Raw genomic sequence first — 27,630 nt, forward strand, 5'->3', positions numbered from 1 at the left:
CCCAACACCAGATGGGTAGAAACCGACCCAGATGCTTCTCTCTCTCTCTCCCCAAAGGAAAGCACCACTCTCCCAGGTATCAAATCAAGGCTACGTTAGAGGAGGGGAAATACGTGAAGCTTCTGACTGCTGTTCCTGAGCCTGAAGAAAACTTGATGGTGTTCTGACGTCAAACTATATACACACGAAAGCTGGAACATCAACCTAACTTTCAGCCTCCTCTCCCCCCTGGATGACTAAGAGCCACTGTTCACTCAACCTGTTGTTTTATGTCTCTGCCCCACAACATGGGGTGATAATAGTTGCCAAATATTTCTGAAGAAAATGCATCCAAACCTCAGTTGGCCCTATAATTGCAAATCCTTTAAAATGTCTGCTTGGCAGATGAAGGGAAACACTAAGGTTATTAACCAGTATCACAGTCCAAAACCCTTGGGATTTGGACTGGACTTGAAATAATCTGATGAGGTTATTATCTGGGTGCCCAGAAGAACCGACAGTTAAAGGGGGTTTGAGACTTGTTTTCTGCAGAGTCAGTTATGCTGAACGGTTTTGGGATAGGCAGAGTGAGGCCTGAACTCAGGGGCCTGAACTCAGCCTCATTCTCCACCGTGAAGTACTAGATTGATCCTTCCTCTGCTCCTGCCTTTCTGCTGAATGTTGGGTTCCCCCCCCCAAAAAAAAATTAATTACATTACAGAAATTCAGAGTAAAATATTCTGCAAAGCACACTCTTCTCACTATCCTTGTCAATGAACTTCAAATTGTCCTGTGATTTGGGATTCTCTATTCTACAGTCTCTATCCATTTTGAAATAATTTAAACTCCCAAATGAGGCAAAAAGCATACAGAACAGTAAAACTCAAGTGGCTACTCGTAAAATAAAAATTAGAACAGTCTCACTGGCTCGAAATAGACACATGTGCCCGTCTACCTCAAGAAAAGAAAGCACAACCATCATCGAAAAATATTTTCAAGACACTCTAACACATGGACTCCTTTCAAAACACATTTATGGAATACCTACTATGCACAATGCACAATGGAAATACAATTAAGTCCCTGACTTTGAAGGTGGGCATCTTAATATGAGAAGACTTGTTGGAGCCTACAGAGCCTTCCAAGCTCCGGCATTAGGGGAGGGTCGATGATGAACAGCAGCAAGGTGCCATATCTTCCTTTAAGAGCTTCCCCTGTGTCCCTCCCCTCTCCTCCCAGCCACAAGCCTCTGGGCCCAGCCCCTGACTGTGCCTAAGCTGTGTTAGCCTCCTGCACTCTCTTCCTACCTCAGATTGGCCTTCAAGGTTACCTTCCCACACAAACAGGGAATGCTCTATAAAAAAGCTGCAGCTGATGGCTTAGTCCTCACATAAGTTCTCTGTTGATTGCCACCACCCTCCACGTGGACCCCGCTTGTTTTTTCCAACGCATACTCAAGTTCTCTTTCTGGGCCTGGCTCCTTCACAGACTGCCAGCTCTGTGAGATGGTTGTGAAATGGTCAGAAATACATATATCAGTCTCTGGCCCTTGGCTCCTGACATAGAGCTACTAAAACCCATGTAGGTCGAGATGCTAGGAGAATCTTTTTTCTTCATATCTGGTCTTTGACTCAGGTTTCTGACACAGAGCTCTTAAGACCTTTTTACTTTCTTAAGTCACAGGCATGTCTTTTATACTAGTAAGAGGTCTTAGTGGGCTCCTAGATACCCACAGGATGGGAGCTGGTAGGCCAGGGGTACCTTGTGATTAGAGGGTGGGTTGAAAATTTCAGACCCACCTGCCAACTGCTTGGGAGAGGAGAAGGGCTGAAAGATGAATGATCACCAATGCCCAGTGATTTAATTAATCATACCTATGTAATAAAGCCTCCATAAAAACCCAAAGGACTGGGTTCAGACAGCTTCCAGGTAACTGAAAACGTGAAGGTACCTGGAAGGTGGCGAGTCTGGAGAGGGCCCAGAAGCTCCACACCTTTCCCACATGCCTGGCCTAGTACATCTCCTTCACCTGGCTGTTCAAATGTACCCTATGTAATATCCTTTATAAACTGGCAAATTTGTTTTCCTTGGTTCTGTGAGCTGCCCTAGCAAATTAAGTGAGCCCAGGGAGGGGCTCATGGAAACACCAATTTATAGCAGTCAATCAGAAGTACAGGAAACAGCCTACTACTTGTGATTGGCATCTGGAGTGGGGGCACTCTGTGGGACTGAGCCCTTGACCTGGGGGATCTGAGTTTAACTCCAGGTAGATGGTGTCAGAATTGAACTGAATTATAGGACATCTAGTTGGTATCTGCTAGAGAATTGCTTGGGATTTGTGGGAAAATCCCTGCATAATTTAGTGACCAGAGGTAAAGTACTCTGTGTGGAGCGGTGTGTGAGGCCAAGAATAAAACACTTAGGTCTATGTCCTATCATACATGGAACAGTTAACTTGGTTTGATTTCTTATTGCCTTTTGGCCTCATGAATTAGAACCTGTGGAATATGACCAGATTCCCAGCTGCTGGACATCAGCCCTGGCCAGAACCCTGGGCCTGCATTCCCCTGGGAGGAGAAACTAAAACTACAGGCACCAGCCCCCTCCAGTGCCCAGGCTCTCTGGAGCACAGCCACAGCGGCTCCACGTGCATTTTCTCATTTAACTTTGCAATAACTCTATGAAATGAGCATTGTCATCCCTATTTTCAGATTACTATACTGAGGCCCAGAGAGCATAAAATTTTTTTAAGGGTTACCTAACCAAAAAAACCCTAAGTGTCATGATCCACATGTTACCTATTGAATTCCAAAGTTAACGCTTTCAAACTCTAACTATATGACTTTGAGTTTAATAAAGAATAGATAATTTGGGGGGTCTTGGTTTCTAGGAATTTTCATCTGGCCCATCTCTGGGATAATTATGAGAAGAGTGCACCCTCCCTCCAATCCCTGCCCATGAGAACCTCCCACAGCAGGGCACAGCCCTCAGCTCAGGCTTGTGACCCCACTACACCCACTGAGCTCAGAGTTCCAACCACAGCACATCCTCACTCTGACCATCCCACCTCTAATCCCATTCAAACTCTCAGAGAGAGGCATTCAGTATCACAGGGGGTCCCAGGGTGATGTTTCCAGCTTCTCAGCTGAAGCCACATTAGACCAAGGGGCACCAAATAGCTCTTTGAGGACCAGCCCACAATTCAGCAGACTCAACTCTCCCTTGAACCCATAGATGTACCATTCATTACTTTAAATCACTGGCACAATTATTTACATTACCGGTAGCATTAATCACTTTAAATATTGCTGTCAGCCACCCTCCAAAGAGGAGCCTTTACCTCCCAACCTCTAAAACAACCTGGGATCATGTCTTCCATGTCCGTATTTCCAGTGGCAGCTGATACATTTTTCCTAAGTTGTCAAATGGGGTTGGGGTGGACGCAACACCTAACCAACATGCAGCTGATGAAAAGATTAAATGTGTTAAATGAAGGGCTCTGCACTGTGCCTGAAAAGCAGTAAACACAGAACAAATGATAAAGGGCATTATTTTATTGAAATGTTACAACACATACTGTGACATAGATATTATATATCTCCATTTTGTCATTTCCACATTGAGGCTTAGAATATTCAAAGGACTTGCCCAAGCTCTGAAGCAATTAATAGCTTTGCTTTGACTCTTGAGCCAGTACTAAGGAGTTCAGAATTATTACATGAGTCACAAAGAAGAACAGAAACATTTTAAATAGGAAGATGATATCCCCAAGAGTATCCCATGATAAGGGACAGAGACTCGCTTATTCAAGTTACCCTTCAAATGCTCACCTCAGTCTAAGCCCCACACCATCGTTTCTGGTCATGAATGTTCTTCCTTCTCTCCAAACACAATCAAATCCTGCAGTGCAGGTCCCCACTTTTCCTCTGAGACCCTCCCAGATTACCGTCACCTATAATGGATAGACCTCTGTCCCACCTACTATCTGAGAATTGTGTTATGTGCTTAGTCAGCTGCCTCAGACATTCTTCTGTTCAACAAGTATTTACTAAATGACTAATGTATATTTGGATTGGGCTGGAGCAAAAGTACATGGGCCCTGGCTTTATGGTCCTTTCAATTTAGGATGAAAATGGAGGCATGAAAAAAAGTCAATCTAATAAAGTGCTCCTAAAGGTATGAGACATGGTGGAGGATGAAGGTGAGACTAGTCAATCCTATGGTACAGAATTGGGGGTGCGGGTACATGGAAAGAGAACAAATGCCTTCCATCTGAGTCTTAAAAGATAAATTGGAGTTCCCTAGCAGACCTCAGGAGAGAACGGATGCCCAGCCAGAATTCAGCTGCAGAACTAGATATGGTGAAAAATAAGACTGAAGCTGGTCCTGAGCCAGACTGTAGATGCCATCTGTGCGTATTCCAGGCATCTGATCTTGTTCTGCGATGGTGAGTGACCACTTAGGGAGTGGATGCCGATAACCAGATCGTATGTGTATGTTAGAAAACTCTGGGAGCCACGTCACGTAGAGGGGTGAGATGAGAGACCAGGAGACAGTTACAGAGATGACCATGGCGAACCAGGTAGAAGAATCAGAAGATCTAAAGCAACACAGTGACAGTGGGAGCTGAAAAAGGAGTCAGAGATGAAATACGAAGCCATCAAGAGTGGGGCTTGCCCATTTAGAGAGGTCACTCTAGCCACGGTCAGTTGGGAGGCTGCAGGTGGCTACGCAGGCAGCAGGGAGACCAGTTATGAAGGGGCTAATAGTAGCCCATCAAGAAATGATAAAAACTTCCCTATAATTTCTTCCTCGTGATTGTTTCTGCTTGACTGCTGTCATCACCCTGCTGAGGGGATTAACCTCGTGAACCCTGTGAATCAAAAAGATTGGGGATCCTAACCTGAGCTTTCCTGAAAGATGACCAAGGGCAAAGGGAAGCCTGTAGCAGAAGCGAATGCGGATGACATACAAGGTGCTCAGGGTTTACTGACTTTTGACCAAATTTTTAAAAAGCTGATTATGCTGGGAAATTTTCAATAGCTAATCAAAGGCCTATTACTTGGGTCTCCTGGGCAACTATCTGGCAGTCTCAGAGCAATGTTTTAAGCCAGTGACAACTTTTATTGACATGCTATTCCTTTTCCTTCAGCGACAAGGTAGCCACACTGTCCTAGGGAATGTGGTCTTTTAAGTAGCAATTCTCATGGATGAAGGCAAACACAAAACTGCTTCAAATTTAGGTTACTGCTAAGGAAAAAAAACAACATTCTTTAATGAAAGATGTTAATATTATGCTATCAATATTCCTATCTCAGACATAAATGATGTTATGTGGCAGCCTACCTTCAGGGCTGCCAAAAAGGAAAACCAATGATCTTTTTTAAAATTGGAGCTCTGATATTTGCAAAGTGCTTTTGGTTCAGATGAGGAAAAGCAGCAGAGGAGTACACAAACAGATAAATAAATCAATCTATAAAAAGAAAGAAGGAAAGAAATTGCTCACAGAGGATAAACAAATCACTGAAAAGCAGAATTTTATTAAACTCTATTTAGGTTTGATCCTCACACAAACTGCAAAAAATCCCCCCAGAAATTTAGTCCTCCCGCGGCAAGTGCTCTGCAAACACTTTTCAAGGGGAGGTACTGACCGCAAACGGCCAGTTGGCTTATTTCAGTTTTCCCAGTCATGTCTCAAAACCATCTTTGAGAAAAGTCATTGATTAAATTAATCAATCAATTCTCACCATAATAAAACTCTGGCTTCTTGTGCTTTTAATATCAAAAAGCCTCCATCCCTGAAAGCTAGTAGTAATCAAGTTCCCTGGATCACACACATTCTGTGCTTTTTGATCAAGGGCTCACAGTTAATTTCTTTGGCTTTGCTAGATGATGTATCCTACTGAATTGGCTTATCAATCTATTTATTTTATTAGGATTTTGAATGTAAGCAATATCTTCATTTATAATTAAACTGATTGGACTAAGTCTGATTAGTTTAGATCACCTTTAGACTTCCACAAATAGAGTGAAAGTTCCTCTTATTGAATTTCCCTGATGGTTTACAGAGTGAGTACACAGAATTTAGGCATGAAAACCTTAATCTTCACAAAGGACCACACTACCATTGTTCAGGATATACACACACACATAAACACACTCACACAATGAGTAACAATTGTCTGATGTACTTTTGAGTACCAAGAGAAAAACATTATAACTTCAGGAGAGAAATAAAAGAGGAGTTGATTATGCCATTATTTTTGTATCACTGTGAATATCTACACTTCTCTCACCTTCTTTTGCCATGTGGGACAAAAAGAGATCACAAATATTTTCAACCTCCTCTTTGATGAATTAATTAAGTTTCAGAGAGGAAAGCAGGCTCGCCTGGGTCCCACGGCCAAGTCCGTGATAGGAGTTGGGTCCTCCCTGACTTTTTTTCTCCTTGACCAGCGTTCTTCTTTGAACTCCACTTTTTTAAAATGTCTTTTTGATCCAATTTCCTATTCTGTTTTTAGGATGATGAATATGATTATGATCTCCACAATTAAATCCTGGCATATTTAAGCCTTCATTATTATTCATCATTAACATTATCCTCGACTGCCTACCTTTCTTCCAAATTATCAAAAATATTACTTAAGCATAAATTAATTATTAAGCATTTAACCTCTGAACACCTTTATGAAATCAGGTTTATTGGCAATTTTAAACAAATGTGGATTCTCACTTTCAAATGAATTTAAAACCAATTGCAAACAGTCTACTAATAAACATTTAAAATTAATATTTGACTATTTCCCCATCAGTCAGGTATTCAGATTATCAGCCTACTCAGGATATTCAGAATGGCCAACTAGCCATATTTTAAATTAAACATAAGCCTATGAGACTTAGCCTTTGTGGGCTTTGCACATTTAGACTTGTGTCAATACCAAGAGTCAATACAAACTTAATTCTAGAACAGTCAATCTCTTACATTGAAATTTTATAAAACCAAAGATTCCCTTAAAGCTTCAATTCCCTTTTTTTGGAGTCATTTTCAAACCCCCAAACAAAACCAGTCGAAGGGGAGTTTCGTTATAATTGAATGTGGAATTGCAAGTTGGACTGGGCAACACATTAAACAATTAAACAAGCAAGAAATTTAATTAAATTTCTAATTCACTTTGGACTTCACTGTATCCTGCAATTAGAAGGTTTCGTGCCAGTACCAAGAATTCAGGAGTCAGGAGTCAGGAGTGCCCTGCTGAAAATAAACTTGCAATGTCAATGGCAAGCGGTATGTTAACGCCAAACAGATGGTGGAGTAACAGGTACCATTGCTAATACCCACTGGAGGCTGAGTGAGTTCCCCTCCATCCCAAATCCACCAGCCTCTGGACAGAGAATTGGCAGCTTTCTGTGAGAGGGATACAGGGAAGTAGACCCTGGTTTTATGGAAAATGTACTCATTAACATAAGATCTGTCTTGAGTGATGAAGAATTAGCACGAATCAACAGCCCTGGGATCTAGCCTCAGTTCCACTATCTACTACTTCTGTGACTTCGGGCAAGTGACTCTTGAAGTTACCCTGGGTCTGACAGGATATAAGGTTTGAGATCACCTAGAACATAGGCATTTGAGGGAAAAATAACCTGTGAATTGATCTATCTATAAAATGGTGGGGAGAGAGGCCAGTAGGTGTCACTCGTGGCCTCAGAGGTCCACATCTGGGATTCTTCTTATTATTCTACCCTAAAGAAAAACCTTCATGTCTCATTTATCTGTATGTATGTTGTGCAAAAATATGTATATGTGTAAGTGTGTATGTAATGCAAAATGTCCCCAAATCAGATCCACTAAGGAAAAAGCTTAACACTGACTACCTATAAACCTGCACGAGTCTAATGCCGCAAGCAAAAAACATTGCTTAGCTAATATAACCAGATACAAAAGTGTTTATAAGATAAGAAACAACAATGCAAGCCTAGGGCTCAGCTATAGAATCATAATTGTCACCAAGCATCGTTTTAATCTTGATACTCTCCTGTCTTGAAGGATTCAGAATAGTTTCTGATTCATTATTCCTAGCTCCCACAGTATGTAGAAAATCCATTAGGTTGCTCTATGGTGTTCCTAGTAAATCAAAGCCCTGCAAAATTGGTTGGGTTTTTTTCTCAGTCTGAAAGACGTCTGGGTTGTGATAATTGGAAAACTCAATTCAAACCCCTACCACAATTAAACAGGCCAGGCATAGTTTTGCCTTAGTAAACTACATGTGACCTCAGGTCTATTTTGTTATGTATGAAACACTATTTCTGAGCCATCCAGTTTTTAAAATGCACTGACAGCAACAGCTTTAATTTAAAATGCCAGTGCTCAATATGTCAAAGCTCAAATATTCTCTGGGAAGAAGCTTTAATGCATATATATTATTAATGTACTATCAGAGAACAGATCCCTGAGTTTATTCTGACCAACAAGTCATTAGTTAAAGACAACATAAGGCAACTTTGGTGTATGATAATAGATGAGAGAATTTTATTTCTGGTTGCTGTTGCTGTCCAAGGGAGAAGAAACAAAGAAAAATAGAAGAAGTCTGTATTTAGGGGTTAAGGGGTTAAAAATATATATATATATCTTAAAATATATATATTTTAAACTGAGTTTAGGCTGGGCACAATCGCTCTCGCCTGTAATCCTAGCACATTGAGAGACCAAGTCAGGACAATCACTTGAGGTCAGAGGTTCAAGAGCAGCCCAAAGAGTGAGACCCTGTCTCTACTAAAAGTAGAAAAAAATTAGCTGGGTGGGGTGGTGCACACTCTGAGGCAGGAGGACTGCTTGAGCTCAGGAAGTCTGAGCTTGCAGTCAACTATAATGACTCCACTGTAATCTAGCCCAAGTGACAGAGCAAGATTCTTCTCTAGCCCCTCTCTAAAAATCTGGGCTTAATAAACCATCAATTTTATTCCTTCTCAGGCATTTGGGCAAGAATTCTTTGGAGAAAAGAATGGGCAAGTACGCCCTGCAACCCCCGACATGCTCAACAGTATGGGTGGAGTCTGTTCTGCAAGGAGCTGTAAGGCAGAGGTAAGTTACTTATACTTGTCCTCTGTTTTCTGATTTGTGAAACCACATATAAGCTGCCTCGTCATAAATTTTTTTGCAGATGCAACGAAACAAACATCCAAGATAGCACTGTTCTTGGAACATAACCTTAAGGCCAGCAAATATGAATTCTCTCAGAGGACTGATGCAAGGGCAGATTGGAAGAATAAGAAATACAAAAGAATTTTTGTTTGTTTACTATAGCAAACTTTATTAAATAAGATAGTATTTTTAATGAACTTTTTTATTTAAGTTCATTAATGTAGGACTTAACACGCAAAAGTCCATCATGACTTCTGGAATTACCTTCCTTTAGTCAACGAGCTGGTGCTTTGGACAGTGGATAAATATAAAGATGTAGGCAAGACTAAACAAACAGGAACCACCCACCCATCTGAGCTCCCAAACTTCAGTGTTTTCTTAGAGAGAGGTTTAGAAGTCTGCTATTCTAATAAGCGATGGCCAGGTCAAACACGTGGTGGAGAAAACCATTCAAATCTGGCTCTTCCCAGGAAGGAGAAGCTATTCACTGTCTAAAGTTTATCCTGAAGGAGGATGACAGTGTTATCACACTGTGTTCATACCTTCAGCAACTTAGGTAATAAACATCCAATGTTACCAAAACACTGGATGAAAAGAAACAGGCATATTTATTGAAGACTCATCTTAATCCATTCTGCTAACTGGCTAGGGCTTAGCCTCAGATCAAGAGGCTTTTCCTCCCCAATTTGTTTACTTCTAAAAGCAGAACTTTAACTTTGGAACTAAAATCACACTGTCTAAACAAATAGAAGAAGAAAACTCCACCAAACTAAATAGAATCAAACCTTAACATAAAACATATTAAGCTCAATCCTGTGAGAAGATAAAATAACCAAAAAAAAAAAAAAACTTGATGTAAATAAACATGCCGATTAAGACGGGATTTATTGTGCTCTAAGGAAATGATTTAAAGCTAAAATTACCTGTACAAATTATTAATGTACACAATGTGACTTACTATTTGATTTTCTAAAAGTATCAAAATTCTTGTATTGTCACTAAAAGAGTAAGTGGAATGTATTTAAATTCTAAATCATATTTTTCATCTGGTAAATTAATCTGCCATACAAGGAAACCTCTTGTTTGTAAAACAAACTCAAGGAAAGGTTCATCTTTGGAGGAGAACAGGTTGTCTTCACATTACAAATGAGGCTGCATGGTGTGAGAGGAAAGGCCCTGGACTGAGGTTCAAGCTCAGCTTCTGCTACTTCCTAACTGAAACACACACACACACACAGAATACTTAATCTCTCCTCTGTTTTCTCATTTTTTAAAGGAACGTATCGATATTTTCCTGGGTACCTCACAGGACTCCTCAAAAATCAAATGAGGTATTATCCAAAAACACTTTGGAAACTACAAAGCACCGTATGATAGCAGGGAATCTGCTGCTATCACTACTAGTACTACACTCCAAATCATCTTTTTCAATCTTTTTTATCTCACAGTGCACTGGAATCTATAGTTAAACTTCCGCAGCACACTTAATTATGTTGATCAAAAAACAAAAAGTAAAGAAAAGAATACACTTACTGTGCTTCGAACTTCTTTTAAAAATAATCTTTAAAAATGTTCCTGGCACACCTGAGGTCCTCTAATGGCATACCAGTTGAAAATCACTTCTTTTAACATACTAACATAAAGGAGTTCAAATCTGATACCTTCTTTAAAATGCTCAAAATCTGAATATTAAAATGCTATGCATGATTCAATCTGAAGTCCCAAAACTGATTTCTGCACACCTCAAAAAGATAAACTGTGTTATTGACATTTTTGCGGGGAAAATATCTAGCGTTCATGATGCCCTGCCCCAACACTGGATGGAAATGCAACATTCGGCTTACCTACACCTTTATCTGATTCTATTTAGTATTCAATTAAACTAATTCATGGCACAATTTTTCTAAATTAAGTTCCTTTTCATTTATTCGAGGAACAAAATGTTTTCAGAATGAACTTGAAGGAACAACTATCTTCAAATAGTTGAAGAGAATGAAGGGTATTCATGATCCATGTTGGAGGAGGAGTCAGATTGTTCTATTTGGGCTCAAGAAGCTACATGGGAAACAGTTTCAACCCATAAGGAAGTTTTCTATAATGAGAGCTAACCAAAAAAATAGCAGACAAAACCAGAGGGAGTGAACTCCTCATCACCAGAGGCATTCAAGCACAGACTGCTCTTGGAAGGAAGTTGTAGGATGGGCTGAGTTGGTGAAAGGTTGAAATAGAAGAATAATTCATGAGTCTATAAAACAGTGTAATTTCTGAGCCAGGCATGGTGGCTCATGCCTGTAACCCTAGCATGCTGGGAGGCCGAGGAGGGTGGATTACTTGAGCTCAGGAGTTCAAAACCAACCTGAGCAAAAGCGAGACCCCATCTCTACCAAAAATAGAAAAACTAGCCGGGCATTGTGGCAGGTGCCTGTAGTCCCAGCTACTTGGGAGGGTGAGGCTGAGGGATCCCTTGAACCTAGGAGTTGGAGGTTGCTGTGAACTATGATTCCACAGCACTGTACCCAGGGCAACAGAGTGAGACTCTGTCAAAAAAAATAAATAAATAAAATGAATTTTTTGAAATTGTATATCAGCAGCAAATGGCCTTTTTCCAATTTATTGGAGACAAAGAGTACATACATTTATAACAACTTTTTTAAATGTAAAGGGAAAATTTCCCACTTCAAATGCCTTTTGAGAGCCATGGGAGCCCCATGCATCACATGCATAGGCCTCTTCTGTTCTGAAATTTCCAGTGTTTCCACTCTCCTTGCCTCAAAACAATGTGCAGTATAAACCATTCCATGTCCCCCTTGCATTCAGCACTGCTTTGCATTAACATTATAATGCTGACTTGAAAATACAAGTCTTGTCACAATGTGAATTCCAAGAGAGAAGAGAACTCATCTTACCAGTCTCTCCCTAGTGCCTAGAACACTTCCTAAACCCATGCGAGATGCTCAACAAACATCAAATGAATGAATTTAGACACAGTCTTATTCAAAAGTGTTCCAAGTTTGAGTTTCTGATCATCTCCCCATTAGATTGCTATTGCCTATTGCCCCATGAAGAGGAAAAACTAAATTTCTCCTATTGTTTCCATTATAGGGATTGCCAGTTTCCAAATACAGCTTAGTTGGGTTACAGAGCCTAAAGCAATAATTCTTATGAACTAAAAACTTGTTATCAAGAAATATCCTAAAAGTAGTCCATGCAACATTAACTATTAGGTTTAGACTTATAGGTGAAAGCTTGCCTGCCAGCAGACAATTTCACTGTTATATAGATTCCATCATTTTCCTAAAGGACACCATACACCAAGTGGGCTCAGTACAACAAACAATTGCAAAACAAATTTACTCGTGTTAATCTCAGTACAACCCAGAAGAGTTGGAGACAGCACCGCGAACACCCACTGCCAGATCCAACTCCCCTGGCTGCCCTGCTATTGTTCATTTAAAAAGAAAAAAAATCAACAGATCAAAGGCTCCGTTACAAAGGCTCAGAGAAACCAACACTAATTCAGTTCACTAATTTTATTTGCCTTTCGTTTTAACCAGAGTAATGCTTATTTGTTGATGGAAATTTTGATATCCAGCCTTTACTTTTCCTATCTGTGACTTCTCTTTTCTCATAAACATGTTCAAGAATGCCAGAAAAATGTCAAATAAGTATTAAATATAACCAAAGGAAAAGGAGAGATGCTGATCCCCACCAGGTAATAACAAAGCAAGAATGCTATTCAATATTTACTAATGCTTTGTCACGCATGAAATGCTTTCACATGTTCCTGGATCAAACAGGCCACTGAAAGACTCCATTTTATGACAGCTGTGATTTTTCTGAGCACTGTCCCGTGTCCACTTCCTTTTATTGCTGCCAGTACAGTTCCCTATCCTGACTTAACTGCCAATTTTGAAAGGTTATAGACAATACGTTAGATTCAGGGAGAAGTGAGCTGGCTTTCACTTGGGATATGAATGTGAAGAGGTCAGTACCATGAGACGGAGCCCAGCCCAGGGGCAATGGATCCTGTCTGCATGGATTCCATGCCCATAAAAAAATTCTTCATAGTAAAAACTGGTCATGAAAAGCCTTTGAAAGAAGAATAAGAAGTTGTTCCAGAGAAAATAATTTCTTTAAAAAAACCCCACAAATGCAAAAGGGGAAACAAATATAGAGATGGTTTGTGGACTGATATTTTGCATTTTATGTCAATAAAGCTACCAGTTTCCCAAAAAGACACTGGCAGGCTTCTGACACCCAAAAAATGCCATAGCAGGTGCCACCACTACAATCAAAATGTCATCCTCACATATAGCTCATCTGGGAAGGCTGCCCCTCTGGGCAGTCTGACACCAGCGGTGTCTTCCCTTCCCCTGCTAGTTTTCCTCAGTGAGCTCTCCAGGGAGGAGATTTTGGAATAAATAACAGGCACAAAGGGCATTACTGCTGGGAAGAAAATGCTTCAAGGCTCTCAGATTAAAAGATCACTGATTAAAAACGTCTCTGGCTGATGCAGTTGACTCCTGAACAGAGGAAAGCTTACCACGTGGCTGCTGCTGGCCTCCATTTGGCGGGACGTGTTGTCCTTTCCAATATACCACATCATAAAACTTAATGAAACTGGATACCTGAATCCAGGCAGGCTGTTCTTTGAGCAGACATTTTTGGTATTCCCTTCCACAGTAAAAAATAATCTCAACGACAGATAATCAATCCAGGTTTATTTTTGTTTGAGTAGGGAGCATTTTAAAGCCAAATTATCATAACAGCCTAAACAGGAATCATTTATACTAAAAATAATTTAAAAAAAAAAATCATACTTCTACGAAAGGCTACAACATGATTTCGTTTCAGTGGAGATCACCGAGTGGTAACACACATTCCACTCCCTAGGCCTCAATCGTCTTACTTGTGCTGTAAGGCAGCAGTCACTGACCACAGCCCATGGCCGGACATGCATGTCCCACTGCTGTGCCACTGGAACACACAAGGCTGGTTTGTTTCTGTGGGTCCTATTGCTGCAACAGAACTTAACTATGACCAAATTGAGTATCAAGAGGCTGTATGGCCCACAGAGCCAAAAATATTTACCCTCTGGACCTTCAACAAAAAAGTTTGCTGGCCCTTGTTCTAAGAGATGAAATTTGTTGTCTCGACAGATACTACTTACTCATTGGAGAAGCTCCAAACAGACCTCCTGATGAAGAAAAAGACAACGACGAGGGGGAGGGGAGAGGAAGGAGAGAATTAGTGGCACTCACGGTAGTAGCAGCAGACAGCGCTTGAGTCTGCTGCAGAATTCTCTGAATTAGCTTCACAGAGGTATCTCCATCTGGGCTGAAATATAGGCCAAATCGGTCGTTTAAATTTGCTGCCAAACTTTATCCATATAAACATGGGTCTTTCCGAAATTAACAACAAAGGCCATCTTCTCTTGAAACATTCACCAGAGAGCTTAATTTTAGAACTGATGTATAACATGACACAGTTTTATTCCTCTGAATCCCAGGATGGACAGGGAGGTGCTCTCTCTGGCCTTGATCCCCATAAGGGAAGGGCTTGGGTCAGCTGCACTGGTCCACTACAGGGAGCAGCACACAGCGGGGACGGGCGCACTCGGGGTGCTGCTGAGGGCGCCAAGGACCAGGAAACAGCAGAAGGAACAGGTGCATGGCATAAGTCCCCCGTGACGCTCATCACCATTGCAAAACACAGACTATAACTGAATTTGGGGTGGAAACTGGGAAGGGAGTGGAACCTTTCATCTGGGTCTGACAGGCAGAGCAAAGAAATCAAGACAGACATAAGGAATCAGGGATGTGGACGGTGTGAGAAAGGAAGTAGGCTCAGAGCATCACAGACCCTAAAACTGGAATTTGGGCCCAGCTGTGCCTACATTTCTAAGAGGAAAGGAAGCCCCAAATAGCATATGAGTTGCATATTTTTTCTGCAGTTTTAACATACATATGAATGAGATTAATGCTACTTAGAAGACAGGCTACGTAATATGGAGATCACCCCACCCATCCTTCCTGGTTCCCTAAGTCTTATCCAAGCTTCGAATCAGACTGCCAGAAAGAAACACATCTACAAGGACTAGCACCAGCTTCGGGGTCTGCAGAGATGTTGTAGAAAATCTGTAGTCTCAGAGTTGAAGGATGATGGGGTGGGGAACCTACAGCCATCCGATTTCAAGATGGTTCTCTCTTAAGCACCAAAGGAGGCAAGAAAAGCTTCATCTTTCTCTGCTGTTCTCCTTTTAATAAAAGGATTTGTTCTGTGAAATTCAGATTCAGTCAAAAGGCCACAGGTTCCCCATAGTTTTGTCAATGAAATTAAAAAGTCTAACAACGTCAGTATGTTTTTCAATGTCTCCTACCTACGGATCCACACTGTGGATCTTATCGTATGATCTTACCATACCAGAAAGAGACTCTTCCCACCAAGGGCTGTTCTGATGTTTTGTCCAACAACAAGAATTTTGAAACTCATCAAGACTTTTTTCTTGTCTTGTCTTGGTTGTCAAACTTGGAGAATAAAAATAAGATTGTTTGCTACGAACCAGGTAGTGTGTTAGGACAGATCGTGCATGTAAACAATATCAACAAGATCCCTGCCCTCATTACGTTCACAGTCCGGTGGAAGAAACAGACATTAAACTGACAAACAGATCCGGGGGTAACAACATTCATCCAAGGGCCCAGGAAATCCCGCCTTAAAGCATTAAAGGTACACACAAAGCAACCAAAACAACCAAAAAGCAATTTCATTCTTTACTTAGCATTTCAAAAAACATGAAAGATAAATGCAATTCAGAGTGCAAAAATACGTTTCTCTAAAGGCTTTATTCCCCTTCCCAAATCCTTCAGACTCCACAGCTAATCCAGAGCCCCACTCACACCCAAACCAAAACTTGTATTTTATTTTTTTAGAGACAAAATCTCCCTATGTTACTCAGGCTGGTCCTAAACTTTTGGCCTCAAGTGATCCTCCCACCCCAGCCTCCCAAAGTGCTAGGATTATAGGTGAGCCACACCACACATGGCCAAAACCCAAAATGTTCTCTCCATTCCCACACCTGGGAGGCTTTCCTTTCTCTTTTCTCCCAGATCTAACAATATAGTTCAATTTTGTTTCTTTTATAATAAGCAAGAAAGAATCCTTATTCTTTTTTGAGACAGGACCTAGCTCTATTATGTGGGCTAGAGTGCAGTGGCATCAGCCCAGCTCTCTGCAGCCTCAAATGTCTGGGCTCAAGCGATCTTCCTGCATCAGCCTCCCAAGGAGCTGAGACTACAAGCACCTGCCACAACACCTGCTAATTGTTCTCTTTTTGTTAAAGACGGGGGTCTTGTTCTTGTTTCCACTGGTCTCAAACTCCTAGCCTCAAGTGATCCTCCCACTCGGCCTCCCAAAGTGCTAGGATTCCATGCATGAGCAACCACTCCCATCCCAGAATCCATACTCTTTAGAACAAAAGAGAGGTAAAATTGACCAGACAAGTAAAGTAATATCTTCTATCAGTGAAATTGCTGGATAGAAGGAGGGCTGTAACACTATGCCCGAATAACTTTTATCTGGTTATACCATTAGGGTAGTGAAAGAATAATGGGGATATGGGATTGCTCATTTAGCACAGGCGCAGGAGGGACGTACCTCACAACGTAACGTGTAAAGCCAAGGCCTATTTGCATGGAACCAGTTATCCAAACAACAAGAGAAGAGGCTATCCTAGGTGGGGAAAGCTGTGTGTGAATGTTGTGTCCTAGGCATTCTCCAGGAACTGAAATACACAATCTATCTAGAGTAAAACGAGCTCGGGGAAAACTAATGTGGCTGGAAAGACGGGTGGGATAAAATCATGTAGGGCCTTTTTCCATCCTGGTAAGAGCTTTGATATTATACCAAGTACAATATATAACCCACAAAGGGTTATAATTATAAGTAGACCAGAACACAATCCCTCTGATACTTCATGAAGAATGAACTGGTCGAGAAGAAGCAGGGAATATGAAAGCCTTAGACATGCAGAAGGCTTAAACCAAGGGGTGCAAATGGAGATACAGGCATGAGGTCAGATTTAATCTGCAGAGATAGGTGAAAGACTGGTTACATATGGAGGGAAGGGGCTCTGTCAAGGGCAATTCTTGGGCCTCCATCTACTGATCCTTGAGTAAATGGGGTTGGAGAGAGAAATATCAAGACTTAGATAGAAATCTCAAGAGTTCAATCCTAAAAAGCCATCCATTACATGTTAACTGAACATTACTCTATTTAGGAATGATAATATTTAAATTCAATTGCAAGAGCTCCCTCATTGTTATACGCCCAGGGCTTCCAATAGTGTCTGGCAACAAGGCAAGTGCTCAATAAATATTTACAGAATGAATGAAATTTCCTCTGGCAATTATCTCTCTGGTATTCAGAATATCTGAGCAATATCTTTAGATTAAAACAAATTATATTTGACAAAATAATTTTATATTTGAAATGTGAAGAATGGGCTTATTGTCTTCATTACACAAACTACAGAAAGTACATTTCAAGAGAACGTTCTCATGTGGTGGAGCCTGAGTTTCAAGAAAATGCTTGGAAACACTGCTCCCTTTGACCTCTGATTATTTAAATTTTTTTTTTAAATTCCGCAGCATGTGTGCTTTTTATTGTGAGTGATTTCAAATTCCTTCTCGAAGTGGATGGGGAATAAATTAGAAAGAAACACTGTGCCTCAGATTAAATGCGATTTGTGGAGCTTATGGACGAGATTCCCACTCCCCACCCCATCCCACCTGGGCAGCTCCTTTTCGAGCTCTCATCCTGGGAGGCACAAAGCTCAGGGGCTGCCTCTGGGTAACCAGTGTAAGCTCCAGAATCTCCATCCCCATCCTCTCTCTCTTCCCCACACTGCCATTAGCCTAGTGTTTAACATATAAATATCCTGGGCTAATATTCCAGCAGACATGATTGACCTCTGTACTACTTTTCCTTAGGTAAAGTATCTGCATGGCCATGTAGCTCTTAGTCTGGCATATTCTACCCAGTTAAGAAATCTTAGATAGTTGCAGTAACAATGGCATACACATCTTCAAAAGGGCCTTCTTCATTCGAGGGCATAAATGTGAATTGTTAAAATTTCAGGAATTGGGTCGGGTTGGTCAGAAGAAACCCTAGGCCAAGAATGCCTTTCACTGACCTTCAATATACAACGCTACCGAGGCTGATTCTGAATCTATCAGTTTCCATGTGTGATGCTTTTTTTCACCTCCTATTTTACCTTTTCTTCCTAACTCTCCTTTTAAAAACCCTCTTTATCCTATTATTTTAACTTATTTAATATAGTACTCAGTTGTGACTTATTCCTGGGACATTTAAAGAAATGGATTCCTAGGTCTTATAAACAGTGGGACAAAAAGTGAAAACAAAGAAAAAAACTCTGACTCCAGTTTTAGGTAAGAAGGTGTGAGTCCAGTTGCCGATTTTAGCATTCTCATAAATCAAAAAAAATCTTGTGAACTGAGATCTTTGACTCTACTGTAAATGACACAGCATCAAACTTACATGAATTTGCTGAAATGCTCTTGTGATTGCTTGTTTCCTGGGGTAGAAAATGGGTATGACAAGGTTTATTAATTTAAACCTAACAGAAAAATTTATAAAAGCACAATGGATATAATGGATTTAAGGAAAACATATCCAAAGCTTCATAACAACATTTTGAACATTGCTATAGGCACTTGCATCCACATTTTCCCAGCATCGTTATGAAAGCCACCTTAACCCAATAAAAACATTTGCCGTCCTATTTCACTGATGACTAAATGAAATTGTGAGAGACAGTTAGTGACAAAAAGCCCTCTTGGAATAAATAAAAGTAAGCAATGCATATCCATCAGCCTCTTAAAGATGTAAATACATTCTTAAGAGTATGGTCCCCGGGACTAGAGCATATGAACATTCTTTGGCTCAATAATTGTTCCAACAACCTCAGGAGCAATCAGTTCTGCCACTTCTCACAGGAAAGAAGAAAAACAAAAATCGTCTTCCTGTTCTATCCAAGAGGGTCACTGCTGCTTTCCTCTTTGTTCCGCCTTTACTACTGACACTTGCCAAGTTCTGAGTGGTTCACTGCACATTTTAAATTCTGGATGTGGTCAAGGCCAAAGAAGGTTAGAGAACATGACCGGTGAGCCTGGACGGGAGTGGGCTTAGGAAAGACAGAGGCTGAGACTCAGGTCACCTCTGGGGAAACGATTTGTGTTTACTGGATACTTGCTTACTGGTATCCATGCTTTCCTATGGTCTTTCTTAATGTTCTAAGTTAGGAGCAGTATGTGAGTATCTTAAAGGTGATTTGCAATTATTTTAAATAAAAATGATCCAGTCATCCTACGCACAGCAGGTCATCTTCTGTAAATAGAACCGGAAAACAATTCATCCGTTGTAAAAATACCAGCTCCTTTGAATTCCCACCACCCTCCCACCAATGCCTCCCTTTCCTTTTCAGAATCCATTGAAGCAACAGTCAGAGTGCTCTGGAAGACCTCAGGACACCCATGTTAACATTAAGGAGGCTGAGAAGCAGCCATTCTATGGACATACACCAGGCCTGCTGTGTTTCACACACTGTCATTTCTCAGTTTTCTTTTATTAGATTATGGCAACTGGAAAAAATAATCACCAATATGTCTATCATACAGTCCACAGAGCCTGACTGCTGTGGGGCAAGAAATTCAGCTCTCTTCCTCTGCAGAAATCCCTTCACTCATCTAAGGATTATCCAGCCAGCTAGAATCTATCAGAAAATACCAGCCTAGCATCCTTCCCACAAAAGCAAAGGCTGAAGCAGATCAGCTCTGCCTTTGCACATTATCACTGACCCAAGCATCCTATCCATTCAATTCCACCAGCTCACCCCCTAAAGTCTCCCTAAAACCCTAGGTTTCTGATATAGCCCAGTATTAATCAGAGCTGGAGCAGAGGTCATCAACTTCATCACTTGTGCCCCAAACCAAGTGGGTCCCTGCAGTATAGCCACTGTATTAATGTACTAAATTGCTTACCTCTTGTTTGATTATTATAATCAATAAATTATGAGGATTATAATAGTACACAGGAAGTTGTCCTCTAGCTTTATAAGCACCTGTAAGTGTACTAGGATTCTAAATACCAAACAATATTAGCCATAGCAATGACAGTAAACATCACCTCTCGCTTGATACCATATAATTGCTACTATACTACTGGGCTAGCATCCTGCTGACACGTTATCTGGAACTTTACAAAATAATGTCCCTATTTTATGCATAAGCAAACTGGGGACTGTGCAGCCAGTTCACAACATTGACAAGAGCTGAACCAGAATGGTCTAACAAGCTTAAAAATATTTTGTCTATACAATCCTGTCTCTCAAAATATTAAATAAAAGAATCTGCATTTTCTTCTTTTCAGAACTACAATAAAACATTCTAGGCTTGGCACCCATAGCACACTGGTTACTGCACCAATCACATACACCAAGGCTGGTGGATTCGAATTCAGCCTGGATCAGCTAAACAACAATGACCCCTGCAACTAAAATATAGCCGGGCATCATGGCAGGCACCATAATAAAAAGTCCCAACTACTTGAAGCCCAAGAGTTTGAGGTTGCTATGACAACCTTATAGCAACCGAGGGTGACATAGAGTGTCTCAAAAAAAAAAAAAAAATTCTAATCCTACCTCAGGTTATTATTATTATTATTAACATGAGCATTTCTTAAAACAAAGTAAAATAAACTGATAAGAGTTTTTCAACAAATGGCAAATAATGCTAGAACACAAAGAAAGAAATCACAAAAGTGGTTTTGCTTAATTTCACCTTTGCCAACAGTTTTATTTCAGGGTAACCTGTACATTTCAAAAAGAAGGGTCATTATGCACCTTATAATCTGTCCGCACAGAAACTAAAAAGAAATTCCTATAATGACCTGTTCTTAGATAATTACATCTCTGTATACCATTCCCTTTGAAACAGGTCTGATTTATTTTCCACCTCTTTGTTTTCTCTTTAATAAAAGAACACGGAAAGAAATCAAGCCCTTCCAGCACTCCTTGAATACAATGTATCAAGCATTTTCGCCAGGATTCAAACTAAATGAGTTAAAAACAGAGCAAAGAAATCATTCATTCTGTTAAAAATAAGTTAAATGCATATAGTATGTGTCTATCCATGTGTGTTTGTGTGTAGGTGGGGGGGTATTCCTATTTAATTTAAAGACATATATTTAAAAACAGTATTACATAAAATTTTATCATTAGAATAACGAATATTTTATCTGGCTGCTGAAAGCTAAAGAACTAAAATATTCCTATAAGAAAGTCAACCAGAAGATTAGAGCTCCCACTTTCTTCTTTTTGAAGAAATTCACCCAAATTTCTCTTAAGAGGGCTCCTCGGAGACCAAAGTTATCGAGCCCACAGCCTAGTGGCACTCATGCTCAGAGCAAAGAGTTTCCCCATCCCATATGCATCAATATGGACAAGCATTAGAGTACATTTATTTGTTGTTCATTATTAGTAAGTAATTTAAGTAGTAGGGAAAAAAGCACTTTGAAAAGTACTAATACTCACAAAGCCATTTCAAACTGTTCCAGCCATTTTTTCTTTAAATCTTTTGTTTTGCAATAAAATTCTAACCCATTCTGTCCTTGGGTGTGGATGAGGTAGAAGCCGTAAGACCACTGTTAAAATTAACATTAAGTTAGTGTGTATCACTCATTAATGACATCACGATTCCAAATTCAACAACACCCCGTAACTATCCAAAAGCCTTTCCAAACATTGTCAGTGTACACACTGAACATGGAAGCTTATTACTGTAGCAAACCTCAAATCTATGATAATTTCTATGCCAAATGCATCTGACTATCTTGATCACTTAGATCAGATCTGTGGCACTGGGCAGTTATTTCTTACAAAGACATGCACTTAATCTCTAGAAACAAAAACACCTGAATGGTAAGCCATATCTCACATTAATGTATCAGCATACTTTTCCTGAAGATTCAAAGTTATCAGTAAATTAGAGTTCCAAGAGGTCACCTTTTTATTTTCTTTATCAGTGGTAGGATTGTTGGCAATCTTGTACTGCTGAAGATCTATTACTTCCTTCATTTCATAGTTATCACCTTTCCTTTTACATACAATAACAGCCAAATCAAACAAGAAGATATGCCTGTGAAAGAAAGGAAGAGAGAGTGATTGATTTAAAATGGTTTAGAAGCATAAGCATTAATTTCTTTCCTGGTAAGATTTAATGAATCAAATGTGTTTCCTTTGCATTAAAGACAACAGGCAGTGTCACGCATTTAGGAGAAGGAGGAATCTGACATTGTAAGAGCAGTTTGTATCTTAGTATTACCCTTTACCATGTAAATGTCTTCCCTGTACTTCTGTTTCCTCATCTGAAAATGGCAAAATCATAATAAAAACAATGTACGCACTGCAGAGCTGTTGAAAGGACTAATGGAGACAAATCATAAAGCTTGTCCATGAGCAATGACCTTCTTTTTTAATTTAAAAGCTAAATTACACAATGGCATAAATGTATTTATGATCTATGTACAAATGACTTACTAAAAATAAAAAATAAATAAAAGCTGAATTACAGAATAATATTAATGACAGCAATACAGCTAATTTCTACTGAAGCTACAAGGAATCAGCCAGAATTCCTTGAGAAGCGTGGTTCATCACTTTCAGAAACATGACTCAATTTAAATCCCTAGAACCAGCTGCTGGGTAGACAACCATTACCATCTTCATTTTCCTGGGAGGAAACTGAGACTTGGAAAAGTTAATCACTTTGTTCAAGGTTACACTGCGAGGGAGGTGCAGGGAAGATGCACAAACAAGTCTGGTTGCTGGAACCTCTGCTTTTACTCTCTCTGTTATGCCTCATGGTTTAAGGGACCACCCGAAACATAAATAAATGGTGTCTGAGCAAAATGTAAACTAGAAAAGTTGTGGTGAAATTTCCATGTTAACATGTCTTTTTCTTATTAAGAACAAAGTAATTTGGGGGGAGAAAATACCAAAGCTTGTATACTTGTACATTTTTGTAAATGCTCAATGATTAAAATGCACTTTTTTTTCTTTTTTCCACAATGATAAAAATACATGCACTATTTTTCCCAGAAGGGTTTCAAGGGTGGTTCCTGGGAGCTACCTGTAGAGTCAGGGCATCAATGTGGAAGCAAGAACCAATGCTGCCCTCTGCTGGCTGACTTTCTCTTCTCCGAAGACTCCAAAAAATGGTATGAATCACAAAACAATTTGACGATCACATGTACGGAGTATGCCAAAAAAAAAAGCACGTACATTTTAAGGGAAAAAAATGTATTAAAATTGTAATGATATACTTGTATATCAATAACATTTGTTATCTTGTATATTGTATCTTCTAATCTCTTGTAATTTCAGAAGTCAAACTTTCTTAAAATGTATATACTTTGTTTGGCACCCTCCGTACACATCATTAAGGACTCCAGGCCAAGTCTACTAACCCTCAAAGATTCCACTTAGCAATTTCCTTCAAGAACCTATTGGTACGTGGTCCTTATTTGATATTCTTTTCTGAGGAAATATTTCTATTATTTTTAGTTATTTTAAAATATATTCTTAAAAGTACTTATGTTTTTATGGTAGTCCTTTCTCTTTTCTCTTTAATGTACACTTTTCACTCTAGCTGACCATGTCTATTTGCAACTGCCTTCTTAAGCACTTAAACAGATTCACAGCTGCCAGAACAGAGAGGGAAATACCTAAGGTACCTACATTAGGAATTTTTTTTTTCAGAAGATAACAGATAAAGTTTATTAAATTACTAATACTAAATTAATCTTATTTATCAAAAATTATATAAACAAAGGTTATTTTGTTTTAGGCTGAGTTTACAGTTTTATGACCTTAAAACAATCCAACAGAGGCAAATTTAAAACTATCTCACCAGTCTGACCAGTAAATCCAGCCAAAAATATATGCTAACAATTTTTTTTTTCAAGCCGTCACCCTAGGTGGAGTGCCATGGTGTCACAGCTCACAGAAACCTCCAGCTCCTGGGCTTAGGCGATTCTCCTGCCTCAGCCTCCCAAGTAGCTGGGACTACAGGCGCCCACCACAATGCCTGGCTATTTTTTCATTGTAGTTGTCATTGTTGCTTGGCAGGCCCAGGCTGGATTCGAACCTGCCAGCTCTGATGTATGTGGCCTTAGCTGCTTGAGTTACAAGCACCAAGCCTATATTGACAATTTTGAAGACATTTCTATATTTCTTTATTGAATCATAACTGTGTATACTGATGCATTTATGGGGTACAGAGTACTGATTTGATACACAATGTGAAAATTTTGGAGATTCTGGGTTGGAGTTGTCCTCCTGTTTTTCTTTCCTTTTTCCCCTTCCTATCCCAAAGGGGTTGTTTTAGAGTTTTTTTCAATCTTCAGATACGAATTACTCATTTTGAAAATCAATGCTTATGTTCATTCTCACCTTTCTTGTTTTGTATGCTTGTCTAAAGTAGTTATTCGAATTTCACCATCTCCCTGAGGTCGTCCAAAAAGCAAAACTGGTTGGTTCTACAATATAAAATATACATGTCTGAGTTTTTCATAATCACATAAAAGATAGAAGTAAATATTAGCATAGATATTTGCTCAAGACAACTGTCTTATCACTTTACAAAATTTATCACTTTTATATTTTTTCCAGCATGCTTACTCTAAAAAGCTCATGTCTACATGATACACTTTCAAACACAGTCTGTCCTTTGTAATCCCAAGTGGTATAGCGAGAACGTGAATTAATTTACCTATAATCTTAAAAGGAAAGTTAGCTATGAAGGGAGAGAATTACCTGAAAGAATCCAAATCACAAGAAAGTTCCAGCAACAAATATTTGTTGAACATCTATCTACTGTATGTCAGCCACTGTTATAGGTATAGGGAAAAAGGATGTAGATCCTGCCCTCATGGAACATACTGCCCAGTGGGAAAACAGACACCCACAGATGAGTGTAGAGTAGAACTTCTGTGAGTTGACCATCATGGGACTGTCTCAAACTGGTCAACATACGAAGGTGATTACATATGGAACTAGGCTTGCTGTACAATAAGTACATGAGGTGCATGTCTGGTCTATGAAAATTAGATCAACTTAAGGAGGTGGTCAATGCAGGAAGGTGGCCAACTATGGAGGTTCTACTATATTTACAAATGCTCAATTTCCACAAAGGAGGAGTATAGGAGGCAGGATCTAATTTGGTGTTCAGAGTCAGGAATGTTCTAACTTAATAATTAAAAATAATGAGCTAGGACAATTGATGGCCTAGTACATGGTGGGGAGTGGGGAAAGGGATGGAAGGAGGCGGGTTGGGGTGTCACGGTGTGCACCTCTGGGGAGCAGGACACAATTATAAGAGGGAGTTTACCTAACAAATGCAATCAGAGTAACCTGGTTCTTTGCACCTTCAATGAATCTCCAACAATAAAATAAAAAAGAGCTATTTCCCCAAAGGCAATCAATTTTTTAAAGGATTTATGAGCATTTATTGTACATACCCAGGGAAAAAAAGAACTGACATCATTTTTCATAGTGAAAAAATTATCACTAACATCTAGCAATTCCTTTCTAGTAAAGGACATACATGTGTGATTAACACTGTAATACGAAAGTATAAAAATAAATGTTCCCAATGTTTTTGTGCAAAAATAGAAAACTCCATTCTAAAATTCACATGGAATCTCAAGGAATCCTAAATAGACAAAACAATCATGAAAAAGGATAAAGACGGAGGTCTCATGCTTCCTGTCTGATTTCAAAACTTTTTATAAAGTTACAATAAACAAAGCAGCATGGCATTGGCATAAACACAGGTATTTAGACCAACAGATTAGAAAACAGTCCAGAAATAAGTTCTCACATATATGGGCAAACGATTTTCAATAGGATTGCTAAGACCATTCAGTGGGAAATGGACAGCTTTTCAACAATGGTAGCAGAATTGGATATCCACATGCAAAAGAATGCAGTTGAACCCTTACTTTACACCATATACAAAGATTAACTCAAAATGCTTCAAAAGCCTAAATGTAAGAGCTCAGAGTATAAAACTCTTAGGAAAAAACAGGAGAAAATCTTTATGATATTGGATTTAGCAATGATTTTCTGGATACAAGATGGAAAGCACAGGGAACAAAAGTGAGAAATTGCATTTCATCAAGATTAAAAACATCCAGGACTCTTTCAACAGGGTGAAAGGCCACCTCCAAAAGAAAGTATCCAATAAAAGAATCCTATCCAGGACATATAGAGAGAATTCCTACAACTCAATGACAAAAAAACAAACAATTTGATTAAAAAATGGGCAAAGCACTTGAATAAACAGACTACTCTCCAATGACATGCAGATGGCCAATAAACAGACAAAAAATTTTGTTCAACATCATTAATCATTAAGGAAGTACAAATCAAAACCACAATGAGATATCACTTCACAACCACTAGGATGGCTATTCTAAGGAATAAACAAACAAAATAAGTGTTTGTGAAGATATGAAGAAATTGGAACCCTTTTGCATTGCCAGCAGGAACATAAATGGCACAGCTATTACGGAAAATTATATACTGAGTCATCAAAAAATTAAACATAGAATTACATAGAAACACCTCTTCTGGGCATGTTAACCAAAAGAAGTGAAAGCAGGCACTCAAGTGGACATCGGTGCACCACGGTTAGAGTGGTATCATTCATGATAGCCAAAAGAGGGAAGCAACCCAAATGTTCATCAATGAATGAAGAAAATGTGAAGTATACACATACAAATGCTGTATTAGCAAACCTCAAATGCATAGAAATGCAAAAAAAAAGAAGAAAAGTAAATTCTGACACATCATACGAAATAGAAGAACCTTGAAAGCATTCTGCTAACTACAAGAAGCAAGTGATAAAAAGACAAAATCTGTATGATTTTATATGAGGTACCCAGAGGAGTCAAATTCATGGAGACATAAGGTAGAATGGTATAGTTGGCAGGGGTTGGGAAGAGAAGATTTATGTTCAATGAGAACTGATTGTTTTGCAAAATGAAGAGTTTCAGAGATGGACAAAGGGAATGGGTCCAAAGGGCTGTGAATGTATTTAATGCCACAAAACTATACATTAAAAATGATTAAATTAGTAAATTCAATATTAGTTAGCCACAATTTGTTGTAAATGCTACACAGCCATCCAAGCAATATGCTATAGAATTCCAAAGGGAAAGAATGATGGGAGATTAGAAAAAGGGATTTATTTTAGTTGGCCTTGAAGAAATTTGATAGGTAATAATGGGAAAAGATATTCTAGGCTCTGAGAAGATTATGATCAAAGGCAGAGCTATAAAAATGTACAACAAATCAGAGACCTTATAATACAGTGAAATATCCTCAATGTAAAGAATGTGGGCAGTTACTAGCTAGATGAGTTCAGAAAAAT

General features: G+C 39.4%; 1 protein-coding gene across 3 annotated transcripts in view; it reads right to left on the reverse strand.

The window, feature by feature from the left end:
- VAV3 (vav guanine nucleotide exchange factor 3) overlaps nt 1–27,630 on the reverse strand; it is a 427,744-nt gene that overhangs the window by 167,664 nt on the left and 232,450 nt on the right. For all 3 annotated transcript variants that reach the window (XR_008380216.1, XM_053591975.1, XM_053591974.1), the window contains exons 13-15: nt 24,648–24,733; nt 22,200–22,332; nt 21,729–21,838 (exon numbers count right to left, since the gene is read on the reverse strand). Coding sequence is in view for 2 of the 3 variants with exons in the window: in XM_053591975.1 (XP_053447950.1) it covers nt 21,729–21,838; nt 22,200–22,332; nt 24,648–24,733 (329 nt within the window). In the remaining variant the exon portion in view is untranslated. The remainder of the gene's footprint in view (nt 1–21,728; nt 21,839–22,199; nt 22,333–24,647; nt 24,734–27,630) is intronic.

This window comes from Nycticebus coucang, chromosome 5 (genome assembly GCF_027406575.1).
Source record: "Nycticebus coucang isolate mNycCou1 chromosome 5, mNycCou1.pri, whole genome shotgun sequence".
Taxonomy (NCBI): domain Eukaryota; kingdom Metazoa; phylum Chordata; class Mammalia; order Primates; family Lorisidae; genus Nycticebus; species Nycticebus coucang.